Consider the following 23787-nt stretch of genomic DNA (forward strand, 5'->3'; position numbering starts at 1 on the left):
GAAGCTGAGTCACGTGCCTGGGAAAGTCCTCCTTCCTAATAGCGGGACTTGGCACTCTATTGTAAAGCTCAGGCTAAACTTTGTGGTTGACTTAAATCCAAAAATACAGTGTCTGTGACCTTGCTCCAAAAACCCCAAACAGAAACAGTATATGTAGGAGGCGGGATGTCTCTTCTCCCCTGATGGAAATTCAATTGCCCCTGGTCCTCCAGGAACCCAGACTACTTTCCTCCCCACCTCGCTATAAGTTATCTGGACCTGGCGGAGAGACGAGGTAGATTTCTGAAAATAGAGAGGTGTAATGATTTTGGGCAAAGGGGTGCAGGAATAGCCCAGCGTTAAGATAAATGCACAAAGATCAGTGCCAGGCTACCACGAGGGATGAGGAGATGACAAAGACTAGGCTAGAAGAGGAGAAATGCTGGGGGCAGGGCACTCGTGGGCATCAAGGCAGGGTAACTTGGAGTGAAGAGAGTTTATGTAGAGAAGTTGTCCCCTTCTTGGGCCTAACTTTGATGTAGCTTGGCTTCCATTAACCAGGGAACTGATGGGGGTCAGCAATGCTAAATGCACTGAGCACTGCCAAGCATGGTTCTGTTTAGAAACCTTTGTTACATCAAAATAAATAGCCCTTTCTGGAGGACTCAAGGCAAGTGGAAAATCACTGGCAAGGGCCAGCCTTAGACTCAGGGTAAAGACGTTCCCAGGGGTGTGTCCATACCAGTCCCTTCCTAGCTTCCAGGCAGAGGCGCATCCCCATGAAGCAGCCCAGGCCTCCTACTTGTGTGAGGTCTAAGCCTGGGAAGGGATCCTGAAGCAACAGCTCTGCCTACACTCCAGCCTGATGCTATGTGGTCTAGAGCAAAGTAGCAGGGCCCTGCAATCAAGGACACTGAGGAAATACTCTGCAAATCCCACAGCCTGGAAAGGAAGTAGATGGCATCGGGACAAATGCCCTGTATGCCTGGAGCCAACCTGACTACCACCCCAAACCAAACCCACTCTGTTGAGTTGATTCTGACTCATAGTAACCCTACAGGACAGAGAAGAACTGTCCCATAGAGTTTCCAAGGGTGTAAATCTTTACAGAAGCAGACAGGCACATCTTTCCCCTTGGGGAGCAGCGGCTGGTGGGTTTGAATTGCTGACCTTTCCGTTAGTAGCCAAGTGCTTAACTGTGCCATCAGGGCCGCTTCATTTTTTTTTTTTTAATAATTTTTATTGTGCTTTAAGTGAAAGTTTACAGATCAAGTCAGTATCTCACACAAAAACTTACATACACCTTGCTACATACTCCCAATTACTCTCCTCCTAATGAGACAGCCTGCTGCCTCCCTTCACTCTTTCTTCTCATGTCCATTTCGCCACCTTCTAAACCCCTCTACCCTCTCGTCTCCCCTCCAGGCAGGAGATGCCAACCTGGTCTCAAATGTCCACCTGATCCAAGAAGCTCACTAGCACCCCTCTCCAACCCATTGTCCAGTCCAATCCATGTCTGAAGAGTTGGCTTCAGGAATGGTTCCTGTCTTGGGCCAACAGAAGGTCTGTGGGTCATGACCACCGGGGACCTTCTAGTCTCAGTCTAGTCTTAAGTCTGGTCTTTTTACGAGAATTTAGGGTCTGCATCCCACTGCTCTCCTGCTCCCTCAGGGGTTCTCTGTTGTGTTCCCCGTCAGGGCAGTCATCAGTTGTAGCCGGGCACCATCTAGTTCTTCTGGTCTCAGGATGATGTAGCTTCTGGTTCATGTGGCCCTTTCTGTCTCTTGGGCTCATAATTACCTTGTGTCCTTGGTATTCTTCATTCTCCTTTGATCCAGGTGGGTCGAGACCAATTGATGCATCTTAGATGGCTGCTTGCTACAGGGCCCCTTCTTGACCTTCTGTGCAAGAGGAGCTGGGGACAGAGCTACTTGGGGCAGACAGACTGGGGACTAGTGTCGATGTGGGCATTGGGAGGTGACGGGGCTCTGAGAGGTGACAGGGACTCCAAGGACAAATGGAACAGGTGTTGAATTCAGCAGACAGGTGAGACTCATTGGCACAAAGGCCTGGACCTGGGAGGACAGCTGGGGAGGTGGGTCAGGCAGGAAATGTTGATGTAGTCATCTGAATTGTAATCCTCCATCTTGGCAGGAGGCTGGTGGTAGCAACTCACATATTCACAGCTGGCCTTCAGGGATGGGGCATGGAACCAGGGAGCTTCAGGTACCTGGGAACAACCAAAGACGCATTACTGGATCTGGCAGGGTGATTTTAGTATCTGCCCAGGTGGAGCTCTGCAGTGGGCAATGGGGACATGTGCCTGGTTGCTGACTTCCAGAAGGCAAAGACACAGAGGTGGCTGAGCTCCACCAAGTGGCCCAGCCCTGGGGATTCTCAGGGCAGCATCTGACTCGTAGTGGAAAAGACTTAGATCTAATGTGGCCAGGAAATGCCTTAAATGGGGCTCAAGCTACGGTCACATGGCTCATCACAGGTCTGAAGGAAACCCAGCCGCTGGAGGAGTTTCCCTTCGGGGATAGATGATGTGACGGGTGGAATAAATACGCATCTCTTTAGGAAGCCATTAGGAAGTAGGGTGAGTCATCCCCTGCACCTCTGTAAGGGCTCGGAGAGACCAAGAGACCAGGACGTGGTATGACAGTGCATTCCAGGAAGAGGCTGGCTGGTGACGTGGAGGAAGGCAGCAGGCCCCATGGGGACAGTGGTGCTCCTCTTCTCAGACAGAAGCTTCAGATCACCTGCCTTCAGGAGGGTCAGTTCTCACAGGACAGGGCTGTGCCAGTGACCCTGACATGGCAGAGCCGTTGTAACACCCACCAAGGAAGGCTGTGTGGGGACGGTCGCACATTTAAACACAAGCACTGAAAACAAGAATTCGGTCCCTTGAACCTAGTAGGTACTCAGTAAGTGCCTGTGGAAAGGAACTTCTACTTTTGTACTTTATCAAAGGGGAAAGCAGTAGCAGCTTGCTTCAAAAATATACCTCCCACTTCCTGTTACAGTTCATCATTTGAGATGCACTTATTTGGCTTAAAGAATTAAAGTACTCCCCATGAAGGCTAAAATACTCAGTCATCAATTGTTTGCAGCTTGCCTTTCATCCGCCCCTACTAGTGGGAACGAGAGTTAAGGTAAGAGCAAGGTAAGATCTGAGCCAGGTATAGGCCCAGGTGAGGGTCTACTTGGTCATAGGCAGTTCAAGAAAAAGGAGCTGGTGTAAGGGTGGAGTAGATGAAGGTCAGGCACGGGAAGGCAGGAAGGACACATTTCAGCAGCTTCAATATTTAGCCCAAGCTCAGTCTGCTGTTGTTAGGTGCTGTCCAGTTAGTTCTGACTCATAGTGACCCCATGTGACAGAGTAGACGTGCTCCACAGGGTTTCTTAGGCTGTAATCTTTATGGGAGCAGATCACCAGGTCATTCTCTCACAGAGCTACTGGGTGAGTTCGAACCACCAACCTTTTGGTTAGCAACTTAGTGCTTAACTGTTGCACCCCCAGGGCTCCCTCTAAAACACTGAATTCTGGGTATCAAGGATGGGCAAGGGTTTTGGCAAAAAATATATTAATAAACAGAAGCAGTGTCTTCAAGGAAAAAGCCTGAGCAAGGGGCAAACCAAAGTCATGGCCATTGCTGGACCATTCCTAGCTAGTGTGAAGCTTCTCTAGTTGGGGTAGGTAAAAGCAAGTTCAAGAAGCCAGAGGTGACTCTGGCAGAGCTGCTAATTGTTGCTGGGTGTCACTCTCCCTTTTTTAGCAAGGTACATGATTGCCCAGCCAGAGACCACATTTTTCAGCCTCCCTTGAAGACAGCTGTGGTCACATGACTAAGTTCTGGCCAATGGAATGTGAGTGGAAGTGGTGTGGTTAGAGATCTGGCTGCTAATGGAAAGGTCGGAGGTTCAACTTACCAGCCAGCCGCTCTGCGGGAGAGAGATATGGCAGTTGGCTTCGTAAAGATTTCAGCTTGGAAACCCTATGGGGCAGTTCTACTCTGTCCTACAGGGTTGATATGAGTGGAAGTCAACTCAAGAGCAAAGGGTTTTTTTTTTTTTTTTTTAAAAGCAGGTATTTTTCCTTTCTCTTTCTCCCTCCTGTGGGCTGGAATGTAGACACGTGCTAGTGACTGAGCTTCGACCATGGGCCAGGCAAGCCTCCAGGTACGGTGGAGCAGCCAGACAGAGGGAATGTCAGTCCCTGGATGGCCTCGTGTAGCAGGCCACCCCTTACCCACCCCTGCTTCTGGATCTTCACTTGAGAGGAAAATAGACGTCCATTTCGTAAGCCCTGTGTTTTGGGGTCTAGGCTTTGGCTTATTCTACACCTTACTTATGAGACATTGGTGGTTCAGTGGTAGAACTCTCACCTTCCACATGGGAGGCTCAGGTTCGATTCCCCACTGATGCACCTCATGTACAGCCACCACCTGTCTGTCTGTCAGTGGAATCCTGCCTGGTGGTGTGATGCTGAACAGGTTTCAGTGGAGCTTCCAGACTAAGATGGACTAGGAAGAAAGGCCTGGTGACCCACTTCTGAAAATCAGTCAACGAAAACCCTATGGATCACAATGGTCCAACCTGCCACCAACTGGGGGCTAACTCGTAGGCAACTAACACCACCATCCTAATTAAAACAAGGAATTTTTCTGGTTCCTGAAGTGAGAGTGTTTTTGCCACTGTGGGCTACTTTAGAGGAAAAAAAAAAATGTTCTTTTTCTTAACTTGTGGAAACAAAGACAAATGGGTAGTTTAGAGGCTTTTTACCTGTCGGCCAGTAGTCGTTGATAGAAAAATGAGTTCCCTGTGTCCCTTCCTAGAGCCCTGTGGCTCAGTAGGTAAGACTTACGGCTGCTAACCAAAGGGAGGCAGTTCGAATCCACCAACTGCTCCTTGGAAACCCTATGGGGCAATTCTACTCTGTCCTCTAGGGTCTCTGTGAGTTGGGAGCCACTGGACAGCAATGGGTGTGCGTGTGGTGAGGAATCCCTCCACCCAGCGTGTTAAATCCTACCTCTGTCTATGCCAGGGCATCAGCTAGGCCAGGCTTGACTGCCTCCGGTGATGGATAAATGACCTCCTCTTAGAGAGATTTACGGGAACGTTCTCCCTTGTATTACAGTGAAACTCTCCGCAGCTTCCATCCCGTTGAGAGCTGTTACAAGTCTCATCCTCCACCAGGAAGTCCTTTCCCGTATTTGCAGTCACCATCTGTCATCCCCACCAAGCTACTGGCATCAGCACACATTTATCCCAGAAGAATTACCTGGCTAAGAGCCACCTAACTAGGTTTACCACAATTCCTCAGTACTCTGTCTACCGACACCGTCAAAGGAGGGTGCTGATAGAACTTGTTCCCCAGGCGCAGGGCCCAGGCCCTGCTGGGAAAGCTGGCGCCCTGCAGCTAAACTCAACTGGAGTCACCGCAACGGTGGGCAGGGCTTACCTGCGGCGGGGCGGAGGGCTCAGGTGCTCCCCGGCCTGGGAGAGGCTCCTGCCCGGCGCCTAAGGGGGACAGAGGACAGAGATGAGGACGTGACCGCGGGGCCCAGCTCTACCCGTGCTCCCAGCCGGATCTCGCCTGGAGCCGCGGCGCAGGGCGCGGGCGCACCCTCGGGCCCGCGCTGTCTCGGCCCCCCGCCGTCCTCAGCCCTCTGGGCTCACCGGCTGGCTCACCCGCAGGGTCCGCTCCCCGAGCTCGCCGCGGGCAGGCGCTGTAGATGTTTTGGGAGCGCTGCCGCTGCGACACTCGTGGCCGCTGCCACGACCGGGGCCGCTGGGAGACCTCCAGGGCGCGCATCCTCACGGCCAGGCGGCGGATCCTCCTGGAGAGGACTTCTCGGCAAAGTCACAGGGAGGGAGAGAGGAACATGGTGACGCCTGTGGCTGCTCCCTCCCCACACTCGTGCTTAAAACACAAAGGCAGCACCCCTCCCCGGACGTGGCACTGTCTGATGCACACGTGGTCAGTAGTGTGCCGAACGTTCGAGGCGCGTCTCTGCCCTCCACTGAAGACCAGTCCAGATCACATTCCTCGTACTCATTTCCAGGCCATTGGGCCCCTGTCTCCCTTCCCTACACCCAGCTGCTCACCCATAGCTCCCTCTTCCCCCGCGGCTGGGACCTGGTGGGCCGCTTATCTCTCCCTGCTGAGCCCGAGCCCATCGCTCACCTCTCCTCCTTTGAATGGCCCTTTTCACCACGATCCCCAGAAGTGCCAGTAGCATAAGGCCCAGGACGGTTGGGATCAGGATGTGAAATCCTTGGTCTTCAGAACCAGATAGTCCATGGCTGAAGGGTCTGAGGAGGGAAGGAAAGAAGCCAGAGAAGTAGTACCTGAGAAGGGACAATTTTTTTTTGAAACTATCTCACAGGTTTGTCCCTTTGTGTTAAGAACCCACACCCACTTCCTCTCTTCCAAAAGGGCCTTGTCTATAGAGTCAGGAAACCTGGGTTCAGGATCAGATTCTGCCTTTTACTGACTGAGCGATCTTGAAAAAACTCTTAACTTCTATGAACATTGCGGTTGTTAGGGGCTGTCGACTCACAGCAACCTGACCCTATGTACAACAGAAGGCAACATTGCGCGGTCCTGTGACATCTTCACAATCGTGGCTATGTCTGAGCCCACTGTTGCAGCCACTGTGTCAGTCCATCTCATTGAAGGTCTTCCTCTTTTTCACTGGCCCTCTACTTCACCAAGCATGATGTCCTTCTCCAGGGACTGGCCCCTCCTGATAACATGTCCAAATATGTGAGACGAAGCCTCACCATCCTCACTTTTGAGGAGCATTCTGGCTGTACTTCTTCCCTGTTATATCTCCGTAAAGGGAGATAGTAAAACCTGTACCGCAAAACTGTTAGGAGGATTAGGTAGAACAATGAATACAAAGGACTTAGTGCCCCTGGTCTACACCAGTTGCTGTGAAGTTGATTCTGACTCATGTGACCCCACGCATGTCAGAGTAGGACTGGGGTCCATACAGGGTTTTCAGTGGCTGATTTTCAGAAGCAGATCACCAGACCTTTCTTGAGAGGTTCCTCTGGGTGGACTTAAACCTCCAACCTCCTCCCTTTCAGTTGGCAGAGGAGTATGTTAACTGTTTGTATCACCGAGGGACCACACCTGGTCTATAGCAGGGCCAGATAAACCTCAATTCCCCTTCCAGCTTTCTGCACCTCAGTTTCCTCACAAGATTATTGCAAGTATTAAATCAGTTAGCTTCTTGCAACTGTAATGTCTGTTGAAAAGAGGATGTTTTTCTTGTGGTGTTCCTTCTGCCTGGAAGATCTTCCCTCCATCTTCTCTACATATCGAACTCTCACATTCCTTAAAGACCAGTGACAAGTCCTCTTGTCTTCCCTAATCATGGTAAAGCCAGAATCAATTTTTTTGTGCTTTGTTTTCCCAATTTTATGTTCAACCCATCACAACTCTTACCACAGTTAGACATGCATTAGTTAGTTAGCAAGACCTGGATTTTTTGCATGCTATCATCTTCTTACATCTTTAGGATTTTTTTTTGTATCATCTTCTTACATCTTTAGGATATAGCACAGTGCGTAGCACATAGTAGAGACTCAGAAAATATTTGTTGAAAAATCAACAAACCACTGGCCAAACTGACAAAAGAAGAACAGTAGAGGACACAAATAACCCAAATAAGAAATGAAATGGGGGACATTACAACAGACCCATCTGAAATAAAAAGGATCATAACAGAGTATTATGAAAAACTCTCTTCCAACATATTTGAAAACCTAGAGGAAATGGACAAATTTCTAGAAACACACTACTTACTCAAACTAGCACAAAACGATGTTGACAATCTGAACAGACCCATAACAAGAGAAGAGATTGAAAAGGTAATAAAAAAAACTCCCAACGAAAAAAATCCCTGGCCCAGATGGCTTTATTGGAGAATTCTACCAAACATTCAGAGAAGAGTTTACACCAGTATTACTCAAATTATTTCAGAACATAGACAAGGAAGTGATACTTCTGAATTCATTCTATGAAGCTAGCATAATCCTGATACCAAAACCAGGCAAAGTCACCACAAAAAAGATAATTACAGACCAATATCTCTCATGAATATACATGCAAAAATTCTGAACAAAATTCTAGCCAATAGAATTCAGCAGCATATACATATATAAAAAAAAATACACCATGACCGAGTAGGATTCAATATTAGAAAATCAATAAAAGTAGTCTAGCACATAAATAAAAAGAAAGAAAAGAATCACATGATCATCTCATTCGGTACAGAAAAGGCATTTGACAAAGTCCAACACCCATTCCTGATAAAGAACTCTCAATAAAATAGGTATAGAAGGAAAATTTCTCAGAATAATAAAGGGCATATATGCAAAACCAATGGCCAACATCATTCTTTATGGAGAAGGCTGAAACATTTCCCTTGAGAACAGGAACAAGACAAGGATGCCCTTTATCACCACTCCTATTTAACATTGTGTTGTAAGTCCTAGCTAGAGCAATAAGACAAGAGGCAGAAATAAAGGGCATCCAAATTGGTAATCAAGAAGTTAAACTGTCTCTATTTGGGGATGATATGATACTATACACAGAAAACCCAAAAGACTCCACGAGAAAACTACTGAATTAATAGAAAGATTCAGCAGACTAGCAGGATATAAGATAAACATACAAAAATCAGTTGGATTCCTATACACCAATAAAGAGAATGATGGAAAGGAAATCAGGAAAACAATACCGTTTATAATAAAAAATAGCTCCTAAAAATAAAAAACAACAAAAAAAAACCTTGGGAATAAATCTAACCAGGGTTGTAAAAGACCTACACAAAGAAAACTACAAAACACTACTGCAAGAAACCAAAAGAGATCTACATAAATGGAAAAACATACCATGCTCATGGATAGATAGACTCAACATGGTGAAAATGACAATTTTACCCAAAGTGATTTACAAATACAATGCAGTCCCAATCCAAATACCAGCAGTATTCTTTAAAGAGATGGAAAAACATATCACTAACTTTATTTGGAAAGGAAAAAAGCCCCAGATAAGTAAAGAACTACTGAAGAAGAAGAATTAAGTAGGAGGACTTGCACTACCTGACTTCAGAACCTACTATACAGCTATGGTCATCAGAACAGCCTGGTGCTAGTACAAGGACAGATACATTGACAAATGGAACAGAATTGAGAACCCAGATATAAATCCATCCACCTATGGTCACCTGATCTTTGACAAGGGCCCAGAATCCGTCAAGTGGGGGAAAGACAGTCTTTTTAACAAATGGTGCTGGCAAAACTGGATGTCCATCTGCAAAAAAATGAAACTGTACCCATACCTCACACCACATACAAAAATTAACTCAATATGGATCAAAGACCTACATATAAAGCCAAAAACCATGAAGTTCATAGAAGAAAAAAATAGGCTCAATGATAGAGGCCCTAATACATGGCATTAACAGGAAACAAACCACAACTAACAACACAAGAGCTCCAGAGGATAAGCTAGATAACTGGGATTGTCTAAAAATTAAACATTTATGCTCATCGAAAGACTTCACTGAAAGAGTAAAAAGAGAACCTTCAGACTGGGAAAAAATTTTTGGCTATTACAAATCAGACAGAGGTCTAATCTCTAAAACCTATAAGAAAATCCAACACCTCTACAACAAAAAGACAAATAATCCAATTAAAAAATGGGCAAAGGAAATGAACAGACACTTCACCAAAGAAGACGTTCAAGTGGCCAACAGACACGTGAGGAAATGCTCACGATCTCTGGCCCTTAGAGAAATGCAAATCAAAACCACAGTGAGATACCATCTCACCCTGGCATTACTGTCATGAATCAGTAAACAGGATATAACAAATGTTGCAGAGGCTGCGGGGAGATTGGAACTCTTATGCACTGCTGGTGGGAACGCAAAATGGTACAACCATTTTGGAAAATGATATTGCACTTCCTTAGAAAGCTAGGGATAGAAATATCATATGATCCAGCAATCCCATTCCTAGGAATATATCCTAGAGAAATAAGAATCATCACTCAAATACAGATATGCACACCCATGTTCATTGCAACATTGTTCACAATAGCAAAAAGATGGAAACAACCTAGATGTCCATCAACAGATGGATGGATAAACAAACTGTGGTACATACACACAATGGAGTATTACCTAACGATAAAGAACAGCGATGAATCTGTGTAGCATCTCATTAACACAGACGAATCTGGAGGGAATTATGCTGAGTGAAATAAGTCAATCACAAAAGGACAAATATTGTATGAGACCATTGCTGTAAATACTCACGAAAAGATTTACATACAAAAAGAATCTTTGGTTTTTAAGAGGGAGGGGAGGGGTGGAAATGGAAAAACACTTAAAAGACAATAGTTAGGTGGAAACTTTGGTGAAGGGTAAGACAGTACACAATACTGCAGAAGTCATCACAACTTGTACAAGGCAAGGTCATGGAAGCTCCATAGACACGTCCAAACTCCCTGAGGGACCGAATTGCTGGGCTGAGGGCTGTGGGGACCATGATCTCTGGGAACATCTGGCTCAATTGGCATAACATAGTTTATAAAGAAAATGTTCTACATTCTACTTTGGTGAGTAGTGTCTGGGGTCTTAAATGTCTGTGAGCAGCCATCTAGGACACTCCACTGGTTTCACCCCTCCAGAAGCAAAGAAGAATGAAGAAAACTAAAGACACAAGAGAAAGATTAGTCTAAAGGACTAATGGACCACATCTACCATGGCCTCCACCAGACTGAGTGCAGTACAACTAGATGGTGCCTGGCTACCACCACTGACTACTCTGACAGGGATCACAATAGTGGGTCCTGGGCAGAGCTGAAGAAAAATGTAGAACAAAATTCTAACTCAGAAAGAAAGACCAGGCTTTCTGGCCTGACAGAGATGGAAGAAACTCTGAGAGTACGGCCCCCAGATACCCCTTCAGCTCAGTAATGAGGTCGCTTCTGAAGTTCATCCTTCAGCCAAAGATTGAACAGGCCTGTGGAACAAAACAAGACTAAAGGGGCATAGCAGCCCTGGGGCAGCGACTGGAAGGCAGGCGGGAACAGGAAAGCTGGTAATAGGGAACCCAGGGTTGAGAAGGTAGAGTGTTCACATGTTGTGGGGTTGTTAACCAATGTCATAGAACCATGTGAGTACTAGCTGTTTAATGAGACACTAGTTTGTTCTGTAAAACTTCATCTAAAGTACAATAAGAAAAGAAATAAAATATTTAAAAAAAGAAAATATTTGTTGAATTGCTTCATATTCTCTACTGGTGGGTATATGTGATTTACTGAACTGGGAAACAGAAGTCCTGGTTTTATTTGAAACCCCTTACCTGTCCTGGCCTCAGTTTCCTTATGTATAAGACCCAGTGATGTAGAAGGTCCCTGTCTACACCGTGTGTCTCTTTGGCTAAGCAAAAATAATTTCACCTGCTATTTTTTATGGGTGGTCCATAATGCTGCCCCCTAGTGGTCAATTCCACCACCTCCCTGCACTGCTCCGAGCCTTCAGACAAGTGCTGTCTGATAGAAATACAATGAGTCATATATGTAATTTTAAATTTTCTAGATGCCACATTAAAAGTGGTTTCAAATAGAACCAGGACTCCTGTTTCTTAGTTCAAGAAACAGGTGAAAGTGAAAGTAACTTTAATAGAACATCTTATTTAGCCCAGTACATCTAAAATACTATCATTTCTACATATAATTCATATAAAACTTATTACTGAGATACAGAACAATCTTTTTTCTCATACTAAGTATTTAAAATCCAGATCTCAGTTCAGGCTAGCCACATTTCAAGTGCTCAATACCCGTATGTGACTGCTGGCTACCATATTGGACAACACAGTTTTATATTCGGGTAGGTCTCAATTCTGGCTACATTTAGAATCGCCTGCAGACTTTTAGAAAATACTATTCCTGGGCTCCATTCATGAGAGTCTGATTAAATTGATCTGTGGTGACTTAGGCATCAATTTTTTTTTTCCCTAAAATTCTCCCAAGGGAATTCTAATAACGGTAAGAGCTAACATTTAATACTTGTAAATGTCAGGCACTGTTCTAACTCATTAATCCTCGTCAGTTCTGTGAGGTGACAAATGAAGGAACTGAAGCACAGTGAGGTTAAGTGACCTGCCTACCATTACAGAGCCTCTCGGTGGGGGCCAGATGGTGAAGTCAGGTGCAGAGCCATGCTTGTAACCACTACAATACTGTAGTCAGTGTGGAAGCTGCCCATGTGGAAAGGGTTGCTTTGTGCTGTAAAACGTGCAAGATTGAGTGGGTTTCTAAAGATGTTATTCTCCTTTAGTCCCTCCTCATCAAATCAGATGTGAATGACTGTTGAGTGACTGAAAACCTTGGCTCCCACCTCTACAGAGCCTCCTTTGTTGACATGGGGCACTGGCAAGTGGATGCTCGTGAATGGAACTAATGCGTTAATACGCCATACTCACAAGTAGTGTATTTCAGAGTGGCCTTCTAGAGACAAAACCAGGAAGAATCTCTAATGGTGGACTTTGCAGGAGGATTTCAGTGAACCTCCTAACTCTAGCCTACTCTGCCTGGGGATTAACTCATCCTGGACATAGAGGCCCCTTACCTCTGTCTGTGCAGCCTGGTTTGGCGGTTGTAGCTGGCTGGCTGGGGCCCGACCTGCTCCTCCTGAGCTGAAGTCTTTGAGGCTGTGGTGGATGGCAGGAGTGTTGGGGGCTTGCCAGCTGCCACTAACGATGCTGTGGAAATTGGAGGGCCGTGGGTGACTGGAGCGTCAGAGGACGAGCGGTGGGCTGGAGGGGTCTGGGGCCTCTGAGCTGGTGTGGTTACTGTAGGAGGTAGCAGGAAAAAGTGACCTTGCATCTGCGAAGTCTCCAGCAGGATTGGTTCACCGTCTCTTTCTTCAACATACTCTTCTTCCCTTTTACCCAGACCACCCTTGTTCTTGCAGTCCTCAGGACTTACAATGCCTTCTTAGCATGCAATCTAGACCTGGGAAATTCCTAGCTACATTTGCTTCAAATACCATTTCCCCTAGGAAGTCTTCCCTGACTTCCCAGGCAGGACAGCTCTCCCTCCTCTGAGCATGGGGACATCATGTTTGTGGCTCTCTTCCCTCTCGGCCTTGTGCCATATTTGTGGGCTTGTCCGTTCTCCCTATTCCACACCTACCAGCTATGACTTTGGGTACATGATATGCTCAGTTACACCATCCCTCTTGGCACCCAGGAAGGTACCTAAGTGTAGTAATACTCAACTAATGTATCTGTCTTACAGGGTAGATGTGAGAATATGATGGAAATACTGCATGCTAACACGTGTTTGAAAATGGAAAATCCTTTAGAAATGTGAAGGTATGTATGATCCTCATTAATCTTTTTATTGCAAAATAGAATTGTTAAAATCACTGAATGCCGGCAGGTAGAAGACAGACAGTGCTGTTGTGGGAAGCAGGAAGCATAAGATCTGCCAGCTGGGAATTATGCCCAGCCTGGGTTTTTGGCAGTCATTCATCAAAGAGCTAGATTTTGTGAATGGAGCACAAATTCCCTTACTTCTGGTGCCACCTGGTGGTAATGTTTGAGTTCTGCAAGTAGGGCTTGGCGTCCGGGCTGTAAGGTAGGCTTAACCCTTTTGTTACCGTTGGTATAATGGTATACCAGCCAATTTGTACACCTCTGGACCTCGTAGGTAGTATGTTGTTCCAGTTCTAACACATTTAGCATCAAGGTGGGTCCCTTTTGAAACGCGTGAAGCTCAGCAGACTGGAACTGGATCCTCATTGTTGTGTAGGTGATGTTTCCTGGATGTGTTGGTTTTGCAAACTTTTGCCTCTTTTTTTCCCTTTATTTCTGTGAGATAAGGCTTGCAAGCATAACTATGGCTTCCCTATGTGATAGTTAGGGAGCCCTGATGGCTTTGTTTTGTTTTTTTCTCTGTCATATTTGAAAAACCAGAGGTTCCCCATGTAACCTAATGGAAAGGCACCTATGATAAATTATCACTATTGACGGCAGTGGGCAGTGGGATAACTTTCACTGGTGTATTGTCACACCACAGATCAGTGGTGCTAAAGTGCCACCGGCTTATCAGTGGATTTTATTGTACCAGATCGTGTTTCTCAAAATCCATATTACCTACCAAAAATTTTATTTTTTTTTTCAATGGTAAGCGTGCATTCAATACCGAAAACACAAGCTGTCAAAAAAAAAAAAAAAAAAAAAAACCTTTTTTAAAATAAAAATTTGACAACTAAAGGGGTTTTTAAAGGAGGATTTGGAAAGCAGGTGTCAAGGAGATATCCTCTCCTGGGGCAGGAAATACACATCTGAGACTCAGCTCTGCTCTGCCAGCCACTTACTGGCCCACTCTCCCCCGTCACACTGCTCTTCAAAATGCCCTCAGCATCTCCCCCCACTTTCCCATCCTAGCACTGGTGAACTGACCTTTGGATATGAATTCAGAGGGAATTGCATCTTCAAGCATCTGGAACCAAGGGGGTACAGAGGCCGTCGTCAGGTACAGAAGTCTGTGAAACCATCCTGGGGTCTCAAGTGTCAGCTCCTTCTCCCAGAATGGATGATACTCTGTTGGAGGCAACAGGAAGACATTGGTGAGCTCGAGGGGGTAACTGGGGTCTGGAGGAGAGACTACTGGTGTGAGTTGAAGCTGACTCAGCCAGGGTGGACAGCAGTGAGGGAACGAAGGCAGCCCCCGTGAAGGAGCAGAACAGGAACTGGGCTGGGGTTTCATTAAAGGAAATAGCCTCTCCTCCTACCCCAGCCAACATTCCCTGCAGAACCAGCAGAGGCCACTGGGACTCTAGGCTATGAGTTAGTGCTGCACATTAGTGGAGCGAAGGAGAAAGGAGGGATTCAGGAGAAATAAGGAATGGATCAGATCACAAAATACAACTTTGGCCTTGAAAAGTGTCTTTCTTTAAGTTCATCTGCTATATTTATCATGGGACCGTTGTGTAGAATAATTATGCTGTTTTGTTTCCAATTTTCTTCAGTTTCAGAGCCTCTGCTCAGTCTCACATCCCACCTCCCCCATGTCCTGGATAGAGTGGACAATACAAAGAGAGAACTATTCCGTTTCTTACATGTATTTTAGACAGAAAATTCTATGGATGATGAAGTTAACTGACACTATGAAGTTTCAACCATGTGGATCCCAATTCTTGCACTGGCTAACAAGGCAATAGCATAAGAGTCGGGGAACTGTTAGAGTTGGGTGGTTGTTGCAACCTCCCCAAGTGGAAACATTTTCTGGGTACCTACTGCTGACACTCAGGGTGATTTGCAGGGTCTTGCCCCGGTCTGTGTTTGTGCCCACCCCACAGGCATAGACTCCGCTGTCATTCTCGGTAATCTCTGTCATCTCCACCAGGAACAGATGGCTGTCTGTGAGCAGATTCAGGGTGACTCGACCAGCGTATCCATTCTTGACATAGTTCCCGTTGGACACCACGGTGGCACACGCTCCAGATGCTGCCATCTCCCGGCACAGGTAGACCCTCGTGTACTTTTCAGGCAGTGGACACTTGAAGATAATGGATCCTCCTAGTTCTCCCTCTAGATTGACTGCTGGGAGGGTCTTCAGAGCCCCAGATACTGCAGGAAGAGGGAGTTAATGCAGAGGAAGCCCCATCCCAAACTATGTCCCAATCCTAGCCACATCCCCAACTCCAGCCCTAAATCCAACCCTAGCCCTGGTCCCAGCAAGACTCACTCTCATCTCCTGTCCCAGTCCCAGCACCATTATCATCCTAGACTCAGCCAGCTCTTAGCCTCAGCCCAATGCTGACCTCTAGCTTTAGCTTCATCCTCAGCCTTTTCTGACTCCAACCCTACGCATAACCTCAGTTCAGCTCTATGTCCATCTATAGCCCTATGCCCAGTCCCAGCCTATATCAGCCACACCTCTCCCCAGCCCCAGCCTCATCACCAAATCCAAACCCAAATCCGTAAGGACCTAGACACCAAATCCTTGAGAATATAGTCAAAACCACAACACCCCTCCAAGAGAGGTACTCTGCCATGGGTGATCTCAAACAGCACGTAATCCGCAAGTGACTTCAGTGTTGTGTTGAGAGGCATGGTATGGCTATACTGCAAAGGCTTTTCTTTCCAGTTTTGTTTTGTTCAGGTCCTTGGGTGGTGCAAACAGTTTGCCCTCAGCTACTAACCGAAAGATCAGCTCTTCGAATCCATCCAGTGGCACCTTGGAAGAAAGACCTGGCAATCTGCTTCTGTAAGATTACGGCTACTGAAAACCCTACGGAGCTCAGGTCTACTCCAAAAGGTGTGGGGTCACTGTGAGTCAGAATTGACTCAAGGGCAATAGAGTTTTGTTTTGCTCAGATCCATCCAGCCAACCATTCATCCACAGTTCTATTTATTAAATCGTTTTACAGGTATTTATCGAATGCCTTTCATGTGATAGTTGGATAGCCAGTATCATCTAGTGGGTGATGCAGTCATCATTCAGTGGGTAATCCAGACAAATCCTTAACACTGTCATAAATTCCCCGACAGAGATAGCACTGGGCTCCACGGAAGCGCCAGGAAGGGGCATCTAACCCAGACTTGCACAGTTTGAGGAAGGCTTCTGGAAAAAATGATGTCTCAGTTGTAACTTGAAGGATCGGGCATGGAGCACAACTGAGAGAATGGTGATTTCTTGCCTGAGGTAGGGGACACAGGTAGGAAAGCAGGTGTGTGTGCAAGTGTATACACACTGTGTGTGTGTCAGGGAGGGAAAAGAGATGTGGTTCATGAGTCCTTGACGTAAACAAGCATCTGTTGTGGCTGAGGGAAGACAGGCCTAATGCAGCTCAGCCAGCTAAAGAAGAGGTAAGTTTGTGTAAGGTTGTCAGCTATAGTAAGTGGGTCCCAATGTGTGTGAACATACTTCTAGGAAGAGGGTTCATAGAGTAAAGGGCATGTGTGTTGAGGTGTGCCTGGGGGCTGGGGTGGAGGAGGAGAAAGTCTTCCAGACAGTGAGAACACATGGTATGTTCACAGAGCAGAGAGGCTCACACAGTTCCTGAAATTCTCCCACAGACCACATGCTAAGAGTTTAGTGAAATAAGAAGAGCCAAGGAAAGCTCCAGGAGAGAGGCACGGTTTGAGACTTCTGGACAAGTAGTAGGTCTGAGGAAGCCATTCCAGGAGAGGGAAGAATGAGGTAGAAGCAAACATGGGAGCATAGGATGGGGGCTCAAGGAGGGTAGGACGGGGCTGGGAAGGGAGTGTTAGCAGGTGCATGTTTAGAGGGAGAGGCAGAGAGGCAGCCAGAAACATGGAGCTGATGGAGAAACCCTCACACAAGTAGCCAACCGCAGCTCTAAATCTGTTTGACACTAAGACATGGTGAGGTAGCTTCATGACTGGAACATGGTGATGGAAGGGTGACCTTGTGCAAAGGACAAAACCCAGTATAAGAGGTAGGGGAATCCCCGTGTGCCTCCAGAATGCTCACACACACCCGTGGGCAAAGCCTAGCTGCCCAGGGGAGATGCACAGGAATATTTTTGGCTGAGAATAACCCAGCCAAGAGAGGGGCATGAATGTTGCTTCCCCTAGAAAAAAGATTATAACATGGGTGGAGACAAGGTAGAGCAAAGGTGGGGTCATTGCCCATGTGGACACCTTCAGTGGCCTCCTTCTGCTCAAGGTAGGGCTTCTGGAAAGTCCCAGACTTGCCCGGTTGGTTCCTCATTGCTCAAGCTCTGGAGATGAAGCACAAAGAGAGCTGCTGGGTACCCTGAGTTCTGACCAACAAGGGAGCTACTAGCTGGTGATGTGAAAATGACCAGAACCACAAAAAAAAAAAGTAACCAAACCTCTCTGGAGCTCATAATAGCTACTAACATACACCCAGGCTTAGAAAAGCAGATTTCCAAAATAAATGAACTAACACAGTGCTAATTTCCTGGTCTAGAATTCTAAAATAGCACAGTGCGCCTCTGAGTCATCTGGGGAACTCAGCAAGATGGAGATGACCTGGTCCTACCCTTAGGTATGGTGATTACACCTGTCTAGGTGGAGCCTAGGAATCTACATTTTTAAACAAGTATCCCAGGTGTCTTTGCATTTCTACAATTCTGGGTTCTATAACTACATTTACAAATGATTCTGGGGAAGAAAGGGAGGAGTAAGAAGGTATCTAAAGAAACAAACCTGTTTAATATTAATACTGTAAATAGGCTCCTAAGTAAGTGACATTAATCTCTAAATTGGTGGCTTGATTTTCAGTGGTGATGGCAGAGGAGAGGGACATAGGTGGTTTAAAAAGTTCCTCTCAATTGATAATTTAATATAAAATATGTGTGGAACATGGAAAGAAAAACCCTATAATTTTCATAATGCAAAATAAAGCTGCATCAGGTCTTGGCTGGTGGGGATGCCCTGAAGATAGATGTTGGCTTCTGTGTAATGGAAGGAGGGAATAGTGACGAGGACCTGACCAATTCAAGTCATAGCAGAATCTTGGAAAGTGGAAAGCTGAGAGCTGGCTTGAGATGTTTATATTTGTCAAAAGGGGCGTGAGCTACAGCCTGTGTTGCATGCACTGGGCTCGGGCCACCAGGCCTGCCCTGCATATTTGCTGAATTGGGGGAGGAGTACAAATGAAGGCCAAAACACCATATGTGTAAATATTTCAAAATTATAGATAAACCTAAAATTGTTATGAATTGAATTGTGTCCCTCAAAAATGTGTGTCAACTTGTCTAGGCCATGATTTCTGGTATTGTGTGATTGGCCACCATTTTGTCATCTGTTATAAAGCCTACCTCTATGATGTTAATGAGGCAGGATTAGAGACAGTTATGTTAATGAGGCAGGGCTCAATCTACAAGATTAGGTCGTGTCTTGCTTGAGTCAATCTCTTTTGAGGTATAAAAGAGAGAGTTGAGCAGAGAGACGGGGGACCAAAAAAGCACGAAAAAAACAGTGCCAGAAACAGAGCACAACCTTCAGTCCCAGGGTTCCAGCACTGAGAAGCCCCTAGAGCAGGGTAAGATTGATGACAAGGATTTTCCTCCAGGGCCAAAAGAGAGAGAAAGAGATCCCCTGGGGCTGAGGCCCTGAATTCGGACTTCTAGCCTCCTAGACTGTGAAAGAATAAACTTCTGTTCATTAAAGCTATCCACTTCTGGCATTTCTGTTAGAGCAGCACTAGATAACTAAGATACTGTTGAAATAAATATGTTCTATCCCCTTCTCTTGACAAATCACACACCCCTTGCATGACTACTCCAGGACATGGCTATGCAGGGAAAACTGGCCCCAGGCTTTCTTCTCCCAGCTTCTGGTCTAGCTTCTTTTTCTTTCTACCTCTGACCCCTGCCCACACTGCAAGGGTCCTGCTATACATGACAGACACCCCAGCTTGCATGTACAATCTCCGTGTATACCTCATCTCTTCCCCAAACAGCCATTTGTGGTCACCCCTTTATAGGATTAGGGGTCACCCTCAAGAGGAAAACTCAGGATAGAGGCTCACATAGTCACTAGAAGTAGGCTGTAGTCACTTGGACAGGAAAGTCCAGGTCTAGAAGAAGGAGTGTGGGCCCTGTGGGGTTGGGCATGGCTGGAAACAAATCAGAGTGGGCACTCTAAAGTGCAGGGGCCCCGAGCAGAGACCTCTCTGGCCCAGCTAGAATGGTGGTACTGCTCAGGATGAACTGTTGTTAGGCGCTGTCGACTTGATTCTGACTCAGAGTGACCTTGTGGATAAGAGAGTGAAATGTTGCCCAGTCCTGCACCATCTTCCTTCACTCTCATAAATCTTCCACTGCAACCCAACTGCTCTTCCCTCTCAGCCCAAGCTTAGTTAAGTCTCCACTGTGCCTGTAATCTCTTACTACCTTTCATGGTGTCTGAGATTTCATTAAAGCTCCATTCCTTTGGACTTTCCAGTCTTTGACTCAATAAATACTTACTGAGTTTCTTCCATATTCAAGACACCGCAAAGAAAGCCAATATGAATAAGAAACCATTTCAACCCCCAAGGAGCTTACTACCATTTAATAGAAAAGATAAGGTGAATATACTTCTACCCACACTGTAGGGCAGAGTATCATCAGCTGTTGGGGTTCAAAAGACAGGGCTCAGGAAAGTCTACAAGAATAGGGAGTTTGAGGTGGTGTTTGAAGGACCCAGCAAACATGGAGGTGAGATGGAAAGATGTTCCTGGAAGAAAAACTAACATGAGCAGAGCATGGTGGCTCAGAATGTGTTCAAGCAGGAGTCCTGGATGACTGGAGGTTAGGAAGCGCGGAGGAGTGTGGCAAACTCTGAGTATAAAAAGGGGATGCAAAGGAGGAGCTTGAAAGTAATTCACTAGGCAGTGGGGGCCATGGAAGGTTTTTGGGAAGGGTAATCCTTTGATTAGAGTCAAACTTTGAAAAGATTAATCTTCAAGACTAATCATGCAGGTGGGTTTGAAGGAAGACATGGTTGTGTGTTTTTTCCTTTCCATTCCCTCTGCTTCTGTTCCAGCAGAGGGTGTCATTGCTTCTCATCCTGATAATTGTGGATCTAGAAATTATACCCATCATTACCAGTTTCCATGGGGTTGATTCTCACCCACAGCAACCCTATGTGTATCAGAGTAGAACTATGCTCCATAGCATTTTCAATGGCTGATTTTTCAGAAGTAGATTGTCAGAATTTTCTTCCAAGGCACCTCTGGGTGGACTCAAACACCCATTCAAGTTGGCAGCCAAGTGCGTTAATTGTTTGCACCACCCAGGGACTCCAGATGCACCTGACCCAAGCCGCGGTCTTTTCAGTCATCTCATATGTGTGCAAAAGTTTGATAGTGAAAAAAGAAGACAGAAAAAGAATTGAAGTGTTTGAACTGTGGTGCTGGCAAAGCATACCGAATATACTGTGGACTGCAAAGGTAATGAACAGATCAGTCTTAGAAGAAATACAGTCAGAATAATTCTTAGACGTGAGGATGATGGGACTGCTACTAACTTACTTTGGACATGTCATCAAGAAAGACTAATCTCTAGTAAAGGGCGTCATGTTCACTAACAGGGCGAATTAGCAGATATGAGATGGATTTCTCAATGAGTTGGACTGACACAATAGCCACAACAATGGACTCAACCATACCAGTAACCAGGAAGATGGCCCAGGCCCAGGCAGCATTTTATTCTATCACCCACAAGGTCGCCATGAGTTGAAGCTGATTCAACGGTAACTAACAACAACAGAAGCTACACGAATTGGCTAATTGGCCTTGGATCAAGGTCTGGGCAGGAGTAAATGAAGAGCGATGTTAAAAAAGCCATTCTGGCATTTTGAGGCTGTTGTCAGAGACAATTAAGACAGATGGAGTAGCTGGTTTGGATGGTGACCAAGGAGAAGCTTGAGGTGAAGTGTTGGGCATGTTGCATTTTGGATTTTGGTGGGATTTTTAAGTGGGGTTGCCTAGGAGTCAGTTCCATATCCTGAGATACAGAACTCAGGAAATAGAGTAGGGCTATAAAATGTATCAGGCAGTCTTCATTTAGAGCTGAAAATTCAGGAGTGGAAAGAGATCCAGTGAAAGAATGTAGAGGTAAGAAGAATGAACTTTGGAAACAGCTGTGATAAGATCTCATATTAATAGACTAATATGTCTTGGAGAGGTGATGCCTTCAACCCTTATGGCTTAACACCTGACCTGAACAGGAGAAGTGCCTGGAATGGAGCAAGCAGCACTGCAGAGAGGGGGAGGACCTCCACCCTTGCCCTGCCTTAGGTACTGGTTTGCAACAGAATCTGTCCAGAAACATCTGAGGGGGAGACACCTGGCAACTTCCATACCTGTGGCAAAGTAGAATCTCACAAGAAGTCTGAGGAATGGTGCTTCCCCATAGCACTCACCTGGCAGGAAGTAAAGCGACCAAAGCCAGAGGTTCATGGTTCCTTCCTAAGCAAGATCCCATTCGAGAGCCCCTGGAGAGGGGGAAGGAGATCCACTGCTCACCCTGAAGCCTTTCACCATCTGAAAGAGTTTTTTGGCCCCCAGGAAGAGTGAGGCTTGAAAATGAGGAAATGAAACCTGTGTTGTTTGCTAGCTAGTCCTTAGCTAAAAAGAAAATACTAGCAAACCACAGCGGAAGTCAGCGATTGAGAAAACACTCTTTGAGTGAGGATGGGTCACCAGGTTCAAAGGGCCCCTAGGCAGCTTTTTAAGATTCTTAGCAACTACCATGAATTTCCTTGTCTTCAGCACTTTGTCTTGGAGGGACCCTCTATGCTTTGTCTTTTTCTGTAGGAGCCAAGTCATTTGCTTTATCCCTGTCTTCAGGATAAAAGAGCCCTCTCATCAATTTTCCTCCACCTGAGGAAGACTGTATGGAAAAAAGTTGGGCCTTAAGTCAGAAGATGCTGGTTGTAGTCCTTAAAACCAAAAAACAAAAACACAAACTTGTTGCTATCGAGTTGATTCTGACTCATGGCAATCCCATGTGTTACAAAGTAGAACTGCTCCACAGAGTTTTCTCAACTATAATCTTTATGGAAGCTGTTTGCCAGGCTTTTCTTTTGTGGCACCACTGGGGTTTGAACCACCAACCTTTAGGTTAGTAGCTGAGCATAAACTATTTGAGCCACTCAGGGACCTCTCGCTGTTCTTACCAGTCACCAATTAACTCATTTGATAAATATTTTGAGCACAGACTATGTGGGAAGAGCGGTTAATATGACTATTATTCAAATTCACGTGCTAATCACCAAGGCCAAAGAAATTGAAGATTTTTACCAACTTATGCAGTCTGAAATTGTTCAAACACGCAATCAGGATGCATTGATAATTACTGGTGATTGGAATGTGGAAGTTGGAAACAGGGAAGAAGGATCAGTAGTTGAAAAATATGCCCTTGGGGATAGAAATGATGCAGGAGATCTATGACAGAATTTTGCAAGACCAACAACTTCTTCATTGTAAATACCTTTTTTCACCAGTATAACCGGTGACTGTACATGTGAGACCTCACCAGATGGAATACACAGGAATCAAATTGACTACATCTGTGAAAAGGGGTGATGGAAAAGCTCGATACCATCGGTCAGAACAAGGCCAGGGCTGACTGTGGAGCAGACCATCAATTGCTCATATGCAAGCTCAAGTTGAAGCTGAAGAAAATCAGAACAACTCCACAAGAGCCAAAGCATGACCTCGAGTATATCCCACCCAGATCTAGAAACCATCTCAAGAATAGATTTGATGCATCGGACACTAGTGACGGAAGGCTGGATAAGTTGTGGAATGACATCAGGACAAAATACGTGAAGAAAGCAAGAGGTCATTGAAAAGACAGAAAAGACCAAAGTGGATGTCAGAAGAGGCTCTGAAACTTGCTCTTGAACATTGAATAGCTATAGCAAAAGCAAGAAATGATGAAGTAAAAGGATTGAACAGAAGATTTCAAAGGGAAGCTGGAGAAGACAAAGTAAAGTATTATAAAGACATGTGCAAAGACCTGGAGATAGAACACCAAAAGGGAATAACACGCTCGGCATTTCTCAAGCTGAAAGAACTGAAGAAAAAATTCAAGCCTCGAGTTGCAATATTGGAAGATTCAATGGGCAAAATATTAAATGACAAAGGAAACATCAAAAGAAGATGGAAGGAACACACAGGGTCACTACACCAAAAAGAACTGGTTGATGGTCAACCATTTCAGGAGGTACAGGTCAGGCACTGATGGTACTGAAGGAAGAGGCCCAAGCTGTGCTGAAGGC

At 45.8% G+C, this 23787-nt stretch overlaps 1 protein-coding gene across 2 annotated transcripts; it reads right to left on the minus strand.

Annotated features, from left to right (window-relative positions):
- Positions 1–1120: 1120 nt before the first annotated feature.
- Positions 1121–22097, minus strand: FCMR (Fc mu receptor). 2 transcript variants are annotated; one of them, XM_049858563.1, is made up of 8 exons: positions 21925–22097; positions 15316–15648; positions 14479–14619; positions 12639–12861; positions 6170–6297; positions 5674–5832; positions 5444–5502; positions 1121–2209 (listed from the first exon to the last, which is right to left on the minus strand). In XM_049858563.1, the coding sequence occupies exons 1-8, from the start codon at positions 21959–21961 to the stop codon at positions 2033–2035; spliced, it is 1257 nt and encodes a 418-aa protein (XP_049714520.1). In that variant the 5' UTR covers positions 21962–22097; the 3' UTR covers positions 1121–2032. The 2 variants fall into 2 exon arrangements, with proteins under 2 accessions (XP_049714520.1, XP_049714519.1); XM_049858562.1 differs by having other exon boundaries at positions 1122–2209; positions 5662–5832; positions 21925–22096.
- Positions 22098–23787: the final 1690 nt, after the last annotated feature.

The sequence above is a fragment of the Elephas maximus genome, chromosome 18, assembly GCF_024166365.1.
Source record: "Elephas maximus indicus isolate mEleMax1 chromosome 18, mEleMax1 primary haplotype, whole genome shotgun sequence".
In the NCBI taxonomy this organism is placed as follows: domain Eukaryota; kingdom Metazoa; phylum Chordata; class Mammalia; order Proboscidea; family Elephantidae; genus Elephas; species Elephas maximus.

What these genes read in the sequence shown, in the direction of transcription:
- FCMR (XM_049858562.1), bottom strand. Translation starts at nt 21,961, where the DNA reads ATGAACCTCTGGCTTTGGTCGCTTTACTTCCTGCCAG. An exon ending in GTCGCTTTACTTCCTGCCAG is followed by an intron (nt 15,649 to 21,924) that starts GTGAGTGCTATG and finishes CTCTTCCTGCAG; the next exon opens with TATCTGGGGCTCTGAAGACC. An exon ending in CCCTGCGGGTGAGCCAGCCG is followed by an intron (nt 5,503 to 5,661) that starts GTGAGCCCAGAG and finishes TGTCCCCCTTAG; the next exon opens with GCGCCGGGCAGGAGCCTCTC.